Source organism: Carassius auratus, chromosome 14 (genome assembly GCF_003368295.1).
Source record: "Carassius auratus strain Wakin chromosome 14, ASM336829v1, whole genome shotgun sequence".
NCBI lineage: Eukaryota > Metazoa > Chordata > Actinopteri > Cypriniformes > Cyprinidae > Carassius > Carassius auratus.
In genome coordinates this window covers 30,106,115-30,122,242 of record NC_039256.1, presented here as the reverse complement: position 1 = coordinate 30,122,242, position 16,128 = coordinate 30,106,115, and the positions used below count along the sequence as shown (strand labels likewise).

The 16,128-nt window shown below is 40.1% G+C and overlaps 1 protein-coding gene across 1 annotated transcript in view; it reads left to right on the top strand.

Annotated features, from left to right (window-relative positions):
• The first annotated feature begins 1,668 nt into the window (after positions 1–1,668).
• ppargc1b (peroxisome proliferator-activated receptor gamma, coactivator 1 beta) overlaps positions 1,669–16,128 on the top strand; it is a 45,810-nt gene continuing 31,350 nt past the window's right edge. The window contains exon 1 of the mRNA XM_026281171.1: positions 1,669–2,038. Coding sequence (XP_026136956.1) covers positions 1,958–2,038 — 81 coding nt within the window. The 5' untranslated portion in view covers positions 1,669–1,957. The remainder of the gene's footprint in view (positions 2,039–16,128) is intronic.

Below are 16,128 nucleotides of genomic sequence, written 5' to 3'. Positions count from 1 at the left end.
AAGCACAGTGAGAGACACGCATGCACTCAAACACCAGCAACATGCTCTCCCATTAGTGGTAGCAATCAAAAACAATGAAAAAAAGCATCATGCATGCTTCAGTGTCTGAAAACAATGTGTGAATTCTATTGATTGCTGTGCTTGGACAACTGCAGCTCAAGGCACAATGTTGTTGACCTCCATACATCAGGGCATAATCAATGAAATGATATGACTGATGAAACAGACTCTTCTCTTGACTGATAACTCCAACACAGAACGAACTCCTCCAGTCTGACAGCTGTCAGAGACACCCACCAGACGCTCAGGGCTGTCAAATCCCTTCAGTGACCTTTCACACTCTTATGGAAGGTGGCTTGTTGGCTTAAGTAACAATCTTGAAGTTCCTCTCTAAAAACAGCTCAGAATTTCACTGGAAGTTTTTGATGCAACTGTCATTCCATCTACTGTAAATGTTTTTTTTTGCTTTAAGAATTAGCGCAATCTGTTTATTGATCAAGCAACCAAGGGCATGGATAGGATGTATTTTTTTTTATATACATTGTGTTTTCAAAGAGACAAACTTTCATTCTGACCCCAATCATTCGAGCAGCATGCATTTGGTCGAAAGCCAGTAGGCAGCACACACTTCAATAGACTGATGTGACCTTGGGGTAATTTCAGATTTGATGGAGAAGTTGTAACGGTCCTGCAAGGGCTTGCCAATTTAGTTGCATTGGATTTGCACACCATTCGAACAATTTAAAATCTATAGGATTTGTCTTCAATGTGAATCAAATATAGGATGCTGTCTTTAGCAGACTTGCCCCTTCTCTTGACTAACAGTCAGCTGGTGATTTGATGAAGCAGTCAAAATCCCCACATCATAGTGTAAGTCAGTGAGTGACTATAGGAAAACTGCTCTTCTCAAGATCAGCCAATCAATGAATCTGCTGATTAGAGAGTAATCACCCTAATTGTTTACATAGGTTTTAATGTGTTACTCATATATCAGACTTCATCGCCATAACAAGCTTTGATTTTGATCTACGTCCAGGCCTAAAGTCAGCAGTGCACCTGCTTTTTATCTATCATTATTTTAATTATTGTAGTACTAGGGTTATATTTAGATAAGCTAAATGTTTCCTCAAGTCAAGTCACTTTTATTTATACAGCACTTTTAACAACACAGATTGTGTCAAAAGAGCTTTACAGTATTAAATGTGTCAATTATGCAAAAAGGACAATAGTAAACACTCAATTTTCAGTTAAAGGCTGTTCATCATTGAATTCAGTGATGTCATCATCCAGCTCAGTTCAGTATCTGTGCAATCAAGTCGACGATATTGCTGGAATATCATTATAATATATAATTCTTGTTAAATAAGCACTCAAATAATAATAATTATATGTTTAAATTATACAACATTTTTACTATGATTAACAAAGCTGTCTTTAAAATGTGGAGCAAACTTGTATTTCTGTTAATGGGCCAAGCAAACATAAATAAGCGTAAATATTGGCTGATGTTCAAAATTGGGCACCATTAAAAAGCATGCCCAGAAAATATAATGCTGGGTTGTGTTTACTGCATTGTGCATGTAAAGGATGCAACCAAATATGTTCAGCATACAGTATATTACCTGCGCAAACCATGGACTTTAGACATCTTGAACTAGCATCATAAATTAGTCATGGACACTGTAATCTAGACAGCACAAGCAGGTTCAGCTACAGTTGGGAACATGCATCCTGCACCTAGTCCAGACATCCTTCTTCAGTCACCACCAGCCTGTGTTTAACCCACCCGCGCCTTAAATTAATTCACTTTTCTGCTGTTTTTCTTAACCCAGCCATGCTTGGGAAGCGCTGAGGCAGCTCAGCACACTGCCCTCGGTCGGTTAGAGATCTCACTGCACGCGGGGACAGCAGTATAGGAGCGCTCTCTGGCTCCTCTCCTCTCATTCTCGTCTAGAAGATGGCGGACTGCGCTTCACTGTTAGACGACGAGCTCTCTTCATTTGTCTTCAATTACTTGACTGAAAACTCCGGCAGCCCGGTAAGCCATGCACCATTTCGGATAGAGCAGAAGCGTGGCTGTTTTTCCCCGGGTGTGTTTTTGCATGCAACTGTCTGTGGCGCGGTAAACTCGCATCTTTCATCGATGCTGTCAGCGCGTCTCAGCCGGCGTCTGGAGTCTCCGCCGCCTGCGCTTCACGTGCAGTCCACAGGAAATGATGCATAAATGCGAAAAGTGACTTACAGACGAATATTGTACAGATAATCGTTCTTTTGAAGTCTGCTTTCGAGGGCTAGCGATTAGAGATGTTAGTAAGTTCTCAAGCGGAATAGAGTGAGTTCAAACGTGTGCATCAGTTTGCCAAAAACACACCAATTTCCCGGTGTGTGTGTGTGTGTGTGTGTGACACGTGGGTGCTCTTGTGAACTTGTCTTTAAGTTTCTTGCTGGTCCCTTGTAGTTTTAATATATAACGAAAGCGCTCTGATTCCGTTCGAGTTCACTGCGAAGCAGATTAAAAGTAATATAGATCAAGTAAACTGTGTGTTTTTTTCAGATGTGTGTTTTCTCAGTCTTTAGGCTATGCATTGCGTAATTATTAGTCAGTGCAGATGTTACTACTATTAATGCACTCATTAAATGCGATCAGTGGTCGTTTAATTTATAGCTATTCATAACTGGCCTCCTTTTTTTCTTTTAGATGAGCTGTTAAAAAAAGCTGTGAAGCTATTGCATTATGTCACTTATAAAGTTCAGAAACTGATACGCAGCGCTGTAGGCCTATTCAAAATGTATGCATGTATCTTTAGATTATAGTGTAGAGATCGGAACTCGCTCAATTCACGGAATGCATTGTTTTCGTAAGCGTTTGCGTAACTGTTACAAAACGAGCTTGATGCTAATTAGAGGTAGTCTAATGATCTTTGCATCATGCCAGTGTGTGCTGCTGCTGATATTAATAAATAAACGCTGTGCATTTTTGTCAAACAGGCTGTTGTCGCACCGCGAAAGTGTTTATTTATAGATATACGTGTAGATACAATATAACGCTTAAAAAGCCGAAGGTTACTTTGAAACAGGCGGATACTTGGTCAGTGGAATGAATGACTTGGGTGAAAGAAAATATTAATAATAATACATTCATTTATTATTTCAAATTCAAAAACTGCCACATGCTGGTATTCAAAAAGTGTACATTTGTATCATGTATTAAAAAGTCAATTGTGCGTGTTTTACACGTCGCGCTCCGTTTACTTTGTGTCAGGTGTCACTGAAAGGTTGACGACTCGTTTTCAGACTTCTTAAAACATGTGAACGCTGTGAGGAAACGCTCGCTGCTGTTTGTCCTTTGTCCTTGTGTCAGCGGGAATATTGTGAGCGCTGTAAATGTGCTTGAGCTCGCTGTCTGGTCAGTGTAATAGTACTCCATCCTCGTGACTGGAGTTACAGAACACAGTTGCTGCAGTCATGTGCTCTTCGCCGTTGAACGTAGTAGAACGAGAGGGGGCGGGGCTATGACGCGCAAGCATGTGACTGACAGACAGCCTGCGCAAAGTGGAGCAGTCCAGATCACGACTAATAATTCACCATGCATCCTAGGAGCATCGCACCTTTTTGATTTATAAACCGTATTCGTATTAATGCAAAAAAATAAAAAAATAATAATTTGATTATTATTAAATTGTTGTAATTATTCATCATGTGATTAAAACGAGTAAGAATATTTAGATGCAGAATGCTGTGATTGACCAATCAGAATCAAGAGCTGTGCAATAAAGACTAATTGTAGATAGTAAATAGCCCCCAAAGTTCACTCAAATATCACAAAAAAAAGTGCATTTTCTAAGATTGTTGGCTGATGCTGATAGTAAAAGCCAATTTATCGGCCTGTTAGTCTATCACTAGTGCTATGGGAAAAAAAAGCCCTTCATGGTATTCCAGATTCAGTTTCCCTCTCACAGCATCCTTATATTCTGCTGTTGATATAAAATCGGAACATTGTAAGCTTTTGGAGTCCATCACTCTGCACCAGTTCTCAGGCGAGCTCGCGGTTGTCGTGATGTACTGCAGTACTATGTGTTCAGCTTTCGTGATACGGGCTGAGTCACCTAATTTGACAGAGTCAGGCAAATGTATTTACACCATGAAATGAGTCCCTCCACCCCCAGGTCCTGTCAGTCAGCCGGGCCTCCCCTCATTTCCACTCATCATTTCATGCTCGTTTGAAATCATAAATATGCAGGGTTGACATGGTCTTTACAGCGAGTTCAGACAGTTGACTCTGTGTCTGCTTGTTTACTGAAGCACTTTCTCTATCATTTGCCCTGAATCTTATGTGAAGTCGAACCATAACATCAAATCAGCAGCAATGAAATGATGCTTTAGATGCTCTGGTTGGAAATCACTTGACATCAGATTTGAAGAAATTGCACATTTTTAGTCTATTCATTTGAAGTCCACTGAGAGCGAAAATGAGATACCATAAAACCTCACAGGAATATAATTTGATTTGGTTTTCACGGAAAGGCTGAAGCTCAAAATGTGGCTCAATAAATTGGCTGCAGCCTCTGGATCGTCAGTTTATGTTTTGCACTTTTCACTCCTATTACTTTACAGCGCTGTCTTATGCCTCGCTCAGGGCGCACTTGTATTTATCAGAAGGACAGAAGCCCCAGAGTCCATCACCTGGCTCCTCCATCTCTCTTTGGGGACGTGAGGAAGTCTGGGAATGCTCTGTAACAGATCAATGTCAATTTCGGACTGAAAGGGATAGACTGTGGAAAGACAGGGCCTTGATACCAATAATGCACCCATACTAATCCATCATCAGCTAAGAGCTCAGCTGGCATCAAAGGTTAAAAAACCCTTTCATTGAGTTGTCTGACCATGGGACCAAGAGTAGGATGTTTTCTGTAACTATAGTCCTCAGTCTGCTGTAACATAAACTCTCTTAAATAGATTATTTGGATGACGATCTATAGATGTACTTTCACTTTAGTGTGGCCTGTAATTGACACCCATGTTCATTACATTAGCATTTATGTACTCCGTTCTGCAGTAATGATTTTAGGGTTGAAAAAAAAAAATCACTCACAATGTTCCAAACCTGCATAATTCCTCAAATAATGTTCTGGTCATTCATTTGAGATCTTGTTATACATCTTTAGCCCAGTTCCTGGTCTTTTTAGTGTGAGGATCGAGTCACTGTTTGAGTTGAGGTGTTTTTGTTGTGTCCTAATGTTATGTTCTTGAAGAGAATGCTGTGCAACAGGACTGTACGAGAAGAACCGTTCGTGACTAAGAATCTGAAAACCACATTTAATGAGTTTCACAGCAATTCACCATGCCTATGTTTGTTTCCTTCAGTTGTAAGAGAGTAAAGACCTGTTCACACACAAACAATAATTATAGAGATAACTATAGCGATGATAATAACAATTTTACCTTGCACACCCACTGACACTAAAGTTATGTTTAATATAAAGGCCTGTTGCTGTTTTGTCATCCGCCTCCTTTAAAATGCTTGAGCATCGGCTCATTTCTTTAAATTCGGCTGGATACTGATTCTATATCATTTTGAAATCGATTTCAACAATATTGTTACTCTGTGTTGTTTTCCTTATAGTTGTGGTGTGGACTTCACTGTTCTCATACCGTTGGAGCGATTAAAACTTTATACTTAATAGTTATTGTCCTTGGTGATATGTTGACGAATAGCCATGGTATTCTTCAAATTAGATTTCATCTTGTGTTCAGTAAATTACACAAGTTCGAACAACTCAGGTGTGAATAAATGATTCGATTTTTCATTTTTGTCATGGAAGCAGCCATTTCGTTTTATGCCGTAGTTTCTCAGTCCACTATTTTCACTCATTTTTTAGAGACAGTTTTTTAACGTAGTGTATCCTGGAGAAATGTCTCATGCCAGCATTATCATTTTGCTACTGTTTTATTTCACGGTATTAAATCTCAGCAGTTGCATGCTCTTATTAAAGCTCAAGTGTCCTTATCTGACCTCAGCTGAAGAAAGAAGAAGTTGCAACCTTTGTATTCTGGGACATAAGGTTACATCTTAATCTCTGAAGCACTCACATCAGTCACATGGCACAGATTAGCGTGATTTGTGTTTTGATTATACCGCTCAGTTTAAGTGGTATAAATCAATGTAATATTCATGAGTTTAGTAGGGCAACTGCAGGAAGTATTTGCATGGGTGCAGGTTGGCCTGTATATTTGCAAGCTAAACAAAGTTGCAGGTGTGTTCTTCTAATATAAAAAATCAAGCCCCACCCGTACACAGCGTGAAAATAAAAGCACAGAAAGCTTTTTGTGCTAGATAGATTCGGCCTGTCCTCTGGCAGCGAGTGCGTTTGGGGATAATATAGTGCACACAGTGTACTTTAGATCAGATGTACCTGACTATAAAACTCTGGATGGTCTTTATCATCAGCTCCCTGTTTTTCCATCTTATAGATGACAACCTAAGTGAGGCTGAGTGGAATATTGCAATATTTTTTTCAGCCTTTCAAAGATATTTGATAGCTTAGTTGTTATGTGTTTCCTCCGAAATGGCTCAAAAGACTCTCAAATGAATCAGTCGTTTTGATTCAGTAGTCTGATTCACTAAATAGATTCAACCAAGCCATGAGGAAACTCACCGGCCAAATAAAAAGACAATTGTGCTTGGTTTTGTATCACCAGCAATCTGCGATTACATCCCTGAACTGTTTTCTTTCATTTAGAAACTGTGATTGATTCTTGTCCTGTTTTCAGGCACGTGCATGTTAAGTCCTTTGTTTTAGATCGGATCCAGCAGAGAAAGAGGTTGAGGGTAAGGAAATTTCCGCATGTTTTGTATAGGAAGGGAGCGTACCAATCTTTTCATAGCAACGTGACATCAGGGAAGGGCAAGCTCAGACTGGCAGGGACTCACGGTGGGCAAAGGGAACATGTAGGCATCATAAAACGCAAGTCTATGGCGTAACAGCAGGTAACTGAAACACAGACCTGCTGTAGGTGTGTCCTGCTTTAAACTGATTTGGTGGATACTAATTGGTGGTCATGTGGATTATTATATGATAATAATAAAGAGCGGTTACCAAGCAGCACCTAATGAATGACACAGGTATACAAAGGAATCAGCAGGATTATATGAACCCAGGAGAAAACTAGTGCTCTATCTTTAGCCCAGCACTCCGCTTTTCAACCCATCAATAAGCCTTAATTCATTTAATTAGTATTTTTTCTGATGTAGATGCTGGACTTATGCAAGGTTTCAAAAACACATCGTGTCTTGAAAGTGGTCCATATGTGATATACGGTACATGTAAATCTTATAGTCGTACCACATTTATGATATAATTCACTTGCATCAAGAATCTTAAGTAATTCTGAAAAATAAAGCTGTTTGATGCTGGTCTTTCTCGTTTCACTGTGATGATGGAGTAACTATCTAAGTGTAGATGTTTTTGCTGTGTCATACTTAAGTTGCATGTTTTATGTAATGTTAAATCAGACTGAATTCCAGACGGTTCTGTGTTACAAACTCATTAGGAATTGCATTCTGTGATGCATGTTCATAAGAATTTGAAGAGCGATTAAAGAGTCTCCCAGCAATTAAATCAAAAAGTTTGTTACTTGGAAGAATCTTTAGTTCAGCTGTAAAAGATGAAAGAGCCAGCCGAAGTCTGAGAGGGCTGACAGCAACAACAAAACACAGTGTTCCTTCACAGAACGTTCTGAATTGAGACAGTTACCAATCCAAAAGAGCCTGTTCATCGACTTTTGGTGCTTTTGTAATACAGCGAGCACCTGACTCTCTCATCCTCTTGAAAACCTATAAGAAAACTTGAGTTTCTCCAGCATCTCCGAACACACACTCCGTGACAATGACCTAATTCCATCTTTTGTTTGGTAAGCTTTGCCCACTTTTGACTGCTATTTTGGACATCTCAGTCAGTCTTGGACAATTTCAGCTGTTTGTGTTAGTAGTTGAACGGCGTGACCTTTATACACTGTCCGTTTTCTTCATCTTTCCATTCTCGCTCAGTGAACTGAACTTGAACTGCTTCTAAGTCTCGTTCTGATGCCGCAGTAATTATTAGCACACCTCCCTGCTGTTTCACCGTAGTAAAAGAACCTGAACACACCCCTCCGTCACATTCCGGGTTGTTTTCAACTTGTCAGACGTGGGCACAAAGACTGTTTTGAAACACTAGCATTCCTTTCGCTAGTGAGGACTTGCAAATGATTGGACTGTAGACACAGATATACACACACACACACACACACACACACACACACACACATATATGTCAAGGGCTGTCAAGTATGTGTTTACATAATATACGTGTGTGAATTGTTTATATTTGTTATGTACATATATTTCTATATAAATAAACACATTTATATACCAATATACATAACAAATGTACAAATTTCACACACGTATAGTATGTAAACACATTCTTGACAGCCCTTATATATGTGTGTGTGTATAATATTTATATTTATTGTAAATTATATATATATATATATATATATATATATATATATATATATATATATGTGTGTGTGTGTGTGTGTATGTCTGTCTGTCTGTGTGTGTTTACTTGTATATGCATAATTAAATATAAACAAGTCACACTTGTATATTTTATAAACAAACTTTCATTTGAATGTGATTAATCATTTCTTCAGCTCTAGTGTGCGTGTGTGTGTGTGTGTGTGTGTTTGTGGGTGCGTGTGCCACTAATAAATGAATAATAAATTGTGGAGATGCTACTCCATCTGTGGATTAAGCAGTCTTTCTCAAACAGACGGAGTGAGATAAACTATCTAAGACAAGCTCTGGATACAGTAGTTGTTCATTGCCACAGGGCAAAATATCAGCAATCGCTCGAGAAAAGTCAGTTTTATTCTATGTCAAACACTTGAATCCTACCAACTATACAGAATGTGTTTTCCTCCTTTTCCATTAGCCCTTTCATGTACTTTCGCAGTACTCTATGTGCTTTTCAGGGTCTCCCCTGATGCGGCGCAGCTGTGTGTGACCCTATTTTTTAGACTCTGTGCCTGGACGAAAGCAGGAGTAATCTCAATGGGTTATATTTTCATTTTTATTGCAGTCATTTTAATATTTGCTTGCCTTTATGATACCACTGCGCCAGATTCATGTGGAGGATTTGGTTAGAAGACCTCTATCAGGACCTAACCTCTAGAGGAGGTCAGACAAACCTAAGTTGGAAATATGGTGTTTACCAGAACTAAATTTAGTAATATGAAGTTTACATATTCCCCATGTCATATTTTCACATCATGGATGAAGCATAAGTCTGAGTTCTTTCTCTCGTGAGGAAGACAAACATTGCTGGAGGTACATGGAGGAAGTTAACCTTCCCGTGATGGGTTATTGATTTCGCTGAATGTATTTCCCTCAGGTTATTTCACCCAGAGAAAACCGTTCACCCTCAGATGCTCTTTTTGTGACAGGTCTCTAGAAACGTGTCTTCTTCTGTTCCTTTTGATCTTCAGGCAGGCTTTGAAGATTTCACGATGCTAAATTTGTGTTGCAGATTCACAAGCTACATCTCAGATTTAAGTGGAAAACTTTGCTTTCCGGTCGAATTCTCTGCTTTTAAGCGGAAATCCGAATTTTTAAATGCCCACGGACTCTCAGCCAGCATGAGGGCATACAAGAGCCCAATCACATGGCACGGGACAGTTGCCAAATGTTGGTAGCTCATATAATCCTGCCTACTTAGAAGTCGGGTCATGGAGGGGTTGTAGTGATGGTCTTTCATGTGAATTGTACAGCTTTGTTTAGCTGGCGTCACAACAGAATTGTCTTTTGCTTTTGGAGTGACTGGAATGTTTTTGGGGGCGTCTCTTACAGAAGGGTCATTAGGATGGGTGAGGCACACTAGAGTGTTTGTTTCTTCAAGACACATAAGCCGGGATTGTTAGGGACCTGAATGAGTTTTCCTTCTCGCCTTCATAGAGAGCTGTCAACACTGGATGTCTGTACAGACTTAAAGACAGCGCTAAAATTATTCTAATGAGCGTCTGTTTAAAAATATACGAGTATAAAAATGTATGTCTAATTGCATGGGCAGGAAGCGTCTGTGTGCAAATTAATGCTAAAAACGACACCCTGTTTTCCAATTGCAGAGCTTTTGACTCGTATAAATGCATCCTACAATTCCTGACGCCCACTAAGTCACAATGACAGAAAGACTAAAGATGCAAACTCCCACTCGCTTCCACAAATACATCAAGTTGCTCTTAAGGTGGCATCTTTCGGTGCAGCATCCTCAGTGTGGAGCTCTGTGAGCCGTGGCTGGGTGTGGTAATCTGCTGATGAGTGGGGTGATATAGTAAAGAGGCCTTGGAGATGAATTACTCACAGGCCATTTCTACTCGCGGGGCACAAAGTCCCACAGGGCTTTCACAACACGACGCTGCTTTGCCACCACTCTTATCTCTTATATGGACACGGGAAAGAACACATATTGTTACTACATGTTCAAACACAAGCTGTGAGTTGTAAACAGTGTGAAATAGATGCAGGGCCCTGTGATGTGGAAAACGTGGACGGAATCACGGAATCCAGTTGTAAAAATGTAATTTTTATGTATAACACGGAATGTCAAGGATTTTTAGTCGGTACACTTAAATCAAACAGCAACATAGACTAGTGTCTGTGAATATTAAGCCTTAAAAAATCCTATTTAAATATGAATCCAGAATGTTCTTTGAGTCTCTGTGTTAATGAATGGAGCAGATGCGTGGTACACACGAATACACACATACTGTGTTTTCTGCAGCCTCAAAATATCTCTACGTGAATGCATAAATATAGTTTCTAGAACTTCTCTGAAGATCACTTCATGAGAATTTTTACCATGGAGAAAAACTATCATAATGTATACAAACAGAAACCTAAAGGTCTTCACAGCAACCTAATGGTAATAGAGATATATTACATAGGCTAATGTAATGATAGTAATACTATAAATACTATTTATAATACTATAATAAAATTAAAATATTATTTTTAAGGAATATTTACCAGAAAAGATTCTTAGCAGAAAAATGTAAATGCACAACATTGTATTTCAGAAAAAAATGAACTAAATAAAATTATATATATATATGTAAAATCAATTAATTACAGATGTTTTTGATTATTAAAATTTAATGAAACCATTCAAATGGAATCTAGAAAATTAATGGGAAAACACAGAATTTGGTAAAAAAGAAAAAAAAAAGAAAAATTAATTTGAGAATGAAGTTGAAAAGTTGCATTGTTGAATTGTGTAAGTTCCATGATTTTAATTAATTGCTATTTGTTTATTTTAATTTAACCATTAAAATAGTCTAGAAAACTTTCAACTAAGAAAAAAAAATCCAGAAAAATCCAAAAGAAAAAATGGAATTTGGGGGAAAAAAAACAAATTGATTTCCTCTGGCACTATAGATGCAATTTGAAATTTCTATATGAAAAAACATAGACAGGGAAGTTAAAGAACTCTTTTTTCTTGGGTCATTTATATGTAGACACTTGCTGGTGACCTAATTACCCCAGCATGAGTAATCCAGACGACCACTGATTTAGTCTTCTTTGGAAAAGTCTCCCCCTGGATGTCCAGTCAGGTGAACGCGAGGTCAGTCAGTCATTAGACGGAAGGGATGCACCTTGCAACCGTCTCCTGTGATTTACTGCGAGCTTTAGGGGTGTCTGCAGCTTTCGTCGCAAAGCCTGATCCAGTTTGAACCTGCCTGTCAGCCGTTTACTGCAGAGCTTATGAAAAGAAGGTTATGAGAAGAGGGAGATGGACATTTCCCATCCTCTCCAGGGTCAGGATCTTTTTAAAGCTGAATTATCATCATTTTTCAGACGTGAGCTCTGGATGAAAAGGGACGTCACTGAATGAGGGGGGCAGATGCATCAAAAAGAACAGGTGTTTCATAGTCCTTCAATTATATTTACATGTGTTATGGCTCCCTATAGCAGGATGTAATCTGGCGTGATTGAATTTGAAAGCACGGATTGGGACAACAGAGCAGGGAATTGGTTGTTTGTGAAAACTCAAAAGACCGTCCCCTTTGATCAGACAGCTGTGAAGTTCAAAGTACCCCTCCTCGTACTGAAGAGCACATGTGCTTTTGCACACGATAAGATAGCAGATGCATCATAGAACATAACGCTTATCATCTGCGTCTGTTTTCGAGCCCATTGACGCAATGTTTCTTGCATTGGACCTTCTCCCGTGAGGCACTAGAGTTGTCACTTTGTCTATTTGACTCAATCCAGCACTTATTCCTAATATGGTGCTGTCTGAACTCCAAAGTCACATGCATGCCGACCACACAGATCAGTGACATGCAGTTTCAACAGGACTGTTTGAATGTATAAACAAGTTTTCGCCACTGATATCTTTCTCACCAGCCTTTCCCCCTAACTAAACCGATAGTTTGCTTTTGCAGACAGAAATATATTTTTACCAAATTTATGTTTGTACTTTAGCCTCTTCTAAATGGTGAGATGAATGAATTTTTATAGGAACTGTTTAAGAGTCATTTTCCATCTGTCCAGAAAGGATAACGGCACTGAAGAGGCCAATTTACAGTAGGCAAAGACTAGTGTAATACCTAGTGCTCCCTTACCCTTTGAACTGCTAGAGCTTAACCACTAAGCACCGGTTATCTCCTCACATTTGGTTAATCTTCATTTACAACTTCTATTTTGATGGATTCTTCTTGACCCTTTGGGCACTTTGCAAAATAAGACAAATAAGCATGCTACTTTGTTTTTATTCATTTGATACATTGCATTCTATGCTGCATCTATGAAAATCCTCCTCAGTGGCGGTGTCGTCTGAGGTGAAGATGGGTTAGGCAGCCCTCCCCTTCTCTTCCCTCCAGGCGTCCGTGGTGCCACGAGCCCAAGGGAGCGCATCTCTCACTAATGAAAAGCACCCAAATGTCACTCGCAGCCACCGAAAATAAACGGATGCGGGCCGATCGCCATCGAGAACGACTCAACGGAATCCTGAAACAGGCAGATTGTCAACCGCTGTGCTTCATTTCATCCGTTATCACTTAGATACAGACACTGCAAGCGAGCTGCGGCCAGGAATCACCGTGGCTGGGAATCTTAGGGTTGTAACTCAAGGTGCAAGAGTGTAAATCACGTGCAGATTTGTTTACATGTTGACCACATCCCCTGATGGGTGAGGGTCTTGCGGCGAGCAGGTTGAGGGTTGTATTGTGGCCATGTGGTGATTTACCAGGATGAGATGATGAGTACAGTGCTAGCAGAGGTGAGAAATGACCTGGCAGCTCGGTGATGATGTGTCACAGAGGCATTCGTCAAGTTGTGTTTGGCTCCCAACGACATCTCTGCTGATTGTGCTGACAGAAGCCCAGCTAGATGTTGGTAAGTAGTCGGGATAGGTTGGGGGTGAGGGGTGTGGGCTTGTCATTTGAGCAAACTTTCAATTGAAATCTCTCCTACTGTGTTTCAAGCTCAAATGACACAACACGTTTGCGCTCAACTAGTGTTTAAATAAAGTCATATAGTAAAAAGATCTCCTTCTTAGTCACATGTGCAGTGTGGTTGGTAAGCTAAAGTAATTTCAGCATCAGGTAAGTAAATCCTGGTTTGTGACAGATGCTAAGATCTCCCGAAAATTGCAGTTACGGATCGTAAAGGATTAGCTACGAGTTTGCCGTAGTTTGTGAGTGACAGGATTCATTGTGGACAGGGATTGTGAGTGTGGGCAGCGTCATAGCTTCTGTTGCGTGTCAGCGGACCAGACCTTGACGGGCATAAATAGCACGCGCTCGGGAGGAAAGAACAGCATCTGTTATGACCTTGTGGCATTCACCAAACATGGCAGCTGCTGGATTTATTGCACACAAAGTACTTAATGCTTTTGGTGTATGTGCATTTATATGTGCAAGTCTTACATCTCGGGTTGGGAAACAAGTATTCTTAAGTTTCAATTTTACAAATAAAACAAACTTGTATTAAACTTTTAAATGATCATAAGGCAATGAAATTCATTTTTACTTAATATTTATTCCTTACAAGTGGAACTGTGAAGGAACTGAAATCATTAATCATGAAATCATGTTTCCTATCCCCTTCTTTGTGTCTTGTGTTACAGTCTGTGTTATCTGCATGGGATTCAAAGCTATTCTTGTATCGCTAGCAAAAAATTGCTGACATATTTCAGAAATATTACTTCCGACTTTGAAGATATGGATATGATAGTGACCAAAGGTCTGAAGAGATAACACGAACAAAGGTTGGAAAGTGAAAGCAAATGAATATTCAGCAAACGCTGTAGATGTTTTGCATTTTTAAAGAATGTGATCCTCCTCAGATGACTGTTGACATGGCCATCACTTAACTGAGTGAATTACAGCTCAGGAACTGATGAAGTAATGAAGCTCACCAGTGGCTTTTTGAGGAAACGGGTCGCATCGCATGGCTGCAAGAGGATAGCGGCAGGCCTCGGATGCCTGGAAGGGCACTTTACTTAATTAAATGCGTGTATAATGAAATAACCATTCAGCATTACAACTGTGATGGGTGTTTAAACCAGCACAGAGAAAATATTGAGTAATCTGATCATTGCTTAGATTTTTGTGCAGTTCATATTTCTACATTTCAGTCATCTATGGCCGCGGTAATTACGAAGTCGTTTGGTGCATTATCAGCTGCTCTAATGCATATTCTGGCCTTCTGGTTTTCTTCTATTAAGGGCTCTCCAGGCACTCTCCATCCATTTCACTGTCTAATTAATTTAATTAACTCTAATTAACGTTTTTCAGGTGCAACAATGTGTTAATGTTCATTAAGTGACTGCCAATGGAGTAATTGATGATCATGATGGAGGACGAGAATAAAGAATGGCATCAACCGACGATTTGTTTTGGTTCATGTCCAGAGAGACTGTGGTGGGAAGAGGAGATGACGTGTTCATGAGATGCTCATACAATGAATCTGGGCCGAACAAGTGTAATAAGTCTTGGGGGAAGAGGAACACTTTCTCAAGACTTTTACCAGACAGCGGAAGGACAGGTAATGCGGATCTGGCTGCCACTTGACAGAGCACATTCTGTCCTTGCACTGAGTTTGCCCTCAATGCTTTGTGTGCATCAGCAGAATTTTGGTAGGTGATGTCCCGCTTTGGGCTGGGAGCCCAGAAGGGAATCTGGAGTCACCTCAGGCGACAGCTGTCTGTTAGACACAAGCGCTGCAGACAGCAGCCCACAAACTGCCTCGGTGATGCCGAAGAGAGAGAAGAGGATTGGAGATATGACGGAAAAAAAGGAAAAGTGAGAGAACGGGAGCAGTGAGCTGTGAAAGAACAAACGTGATGCACCTTGTAATGGTGCCGAGATAAGAGTGAGAGAGAAAACCGTCCATAGAAAGCATCCAGCTTTTGCTTTGGCCTACTTGCTTCACTTTTTGCCGAAGCTCTGATCTCTTTCCTTTTAGCATTTGCTCTTTCACCAATTCCCTCTGCCCCTCACTCCCCTGTACCTCTGCCTCACGCAGCTCTCACTTCAGTCACGTGTACGTGGGTCGGCTGAGGACACAAGCACTGCCTCAAGCCTTTCATTCTCTCAGACCAAAGCAGCTGAATCGAGGGCCCTGCTAAGATACGAAGACACTGACTGACCACTGGAAGAATTAAGCACTGATTCTACAACTCTTTTGGTCAGATGGAAGGACTCACAACTGCTGTTACTTCCTTTATTTGTGACCGAAAAGCTACATGGCCCGAACCCTGCCGAATAATGTTTTACTTATAGAGCATGTACTCGACAGCACTGATGTGAAGTGTGATCGCACTGACAGCATAGTATTTTTAGTGTGTTTCGTGACGTAACCTTTTTCCCCGATATAACAGATCTCGCACCTTTGGAAAAAGTGAAAATACTTTTTTTCCCAATCATGAAAAGCCAGTTCAGCCTGAGTGTGTGAATGCAGAATTACTGAATAGGTCGAGATTAATCACCTTGAAGAACCATTGTGGATTTGTTTGTAAATCGGTTAACAGGCTTGGCATTGTTCCTCTTTAGTTTCTCAGCAACAAGTTTGGGCATCAGTAG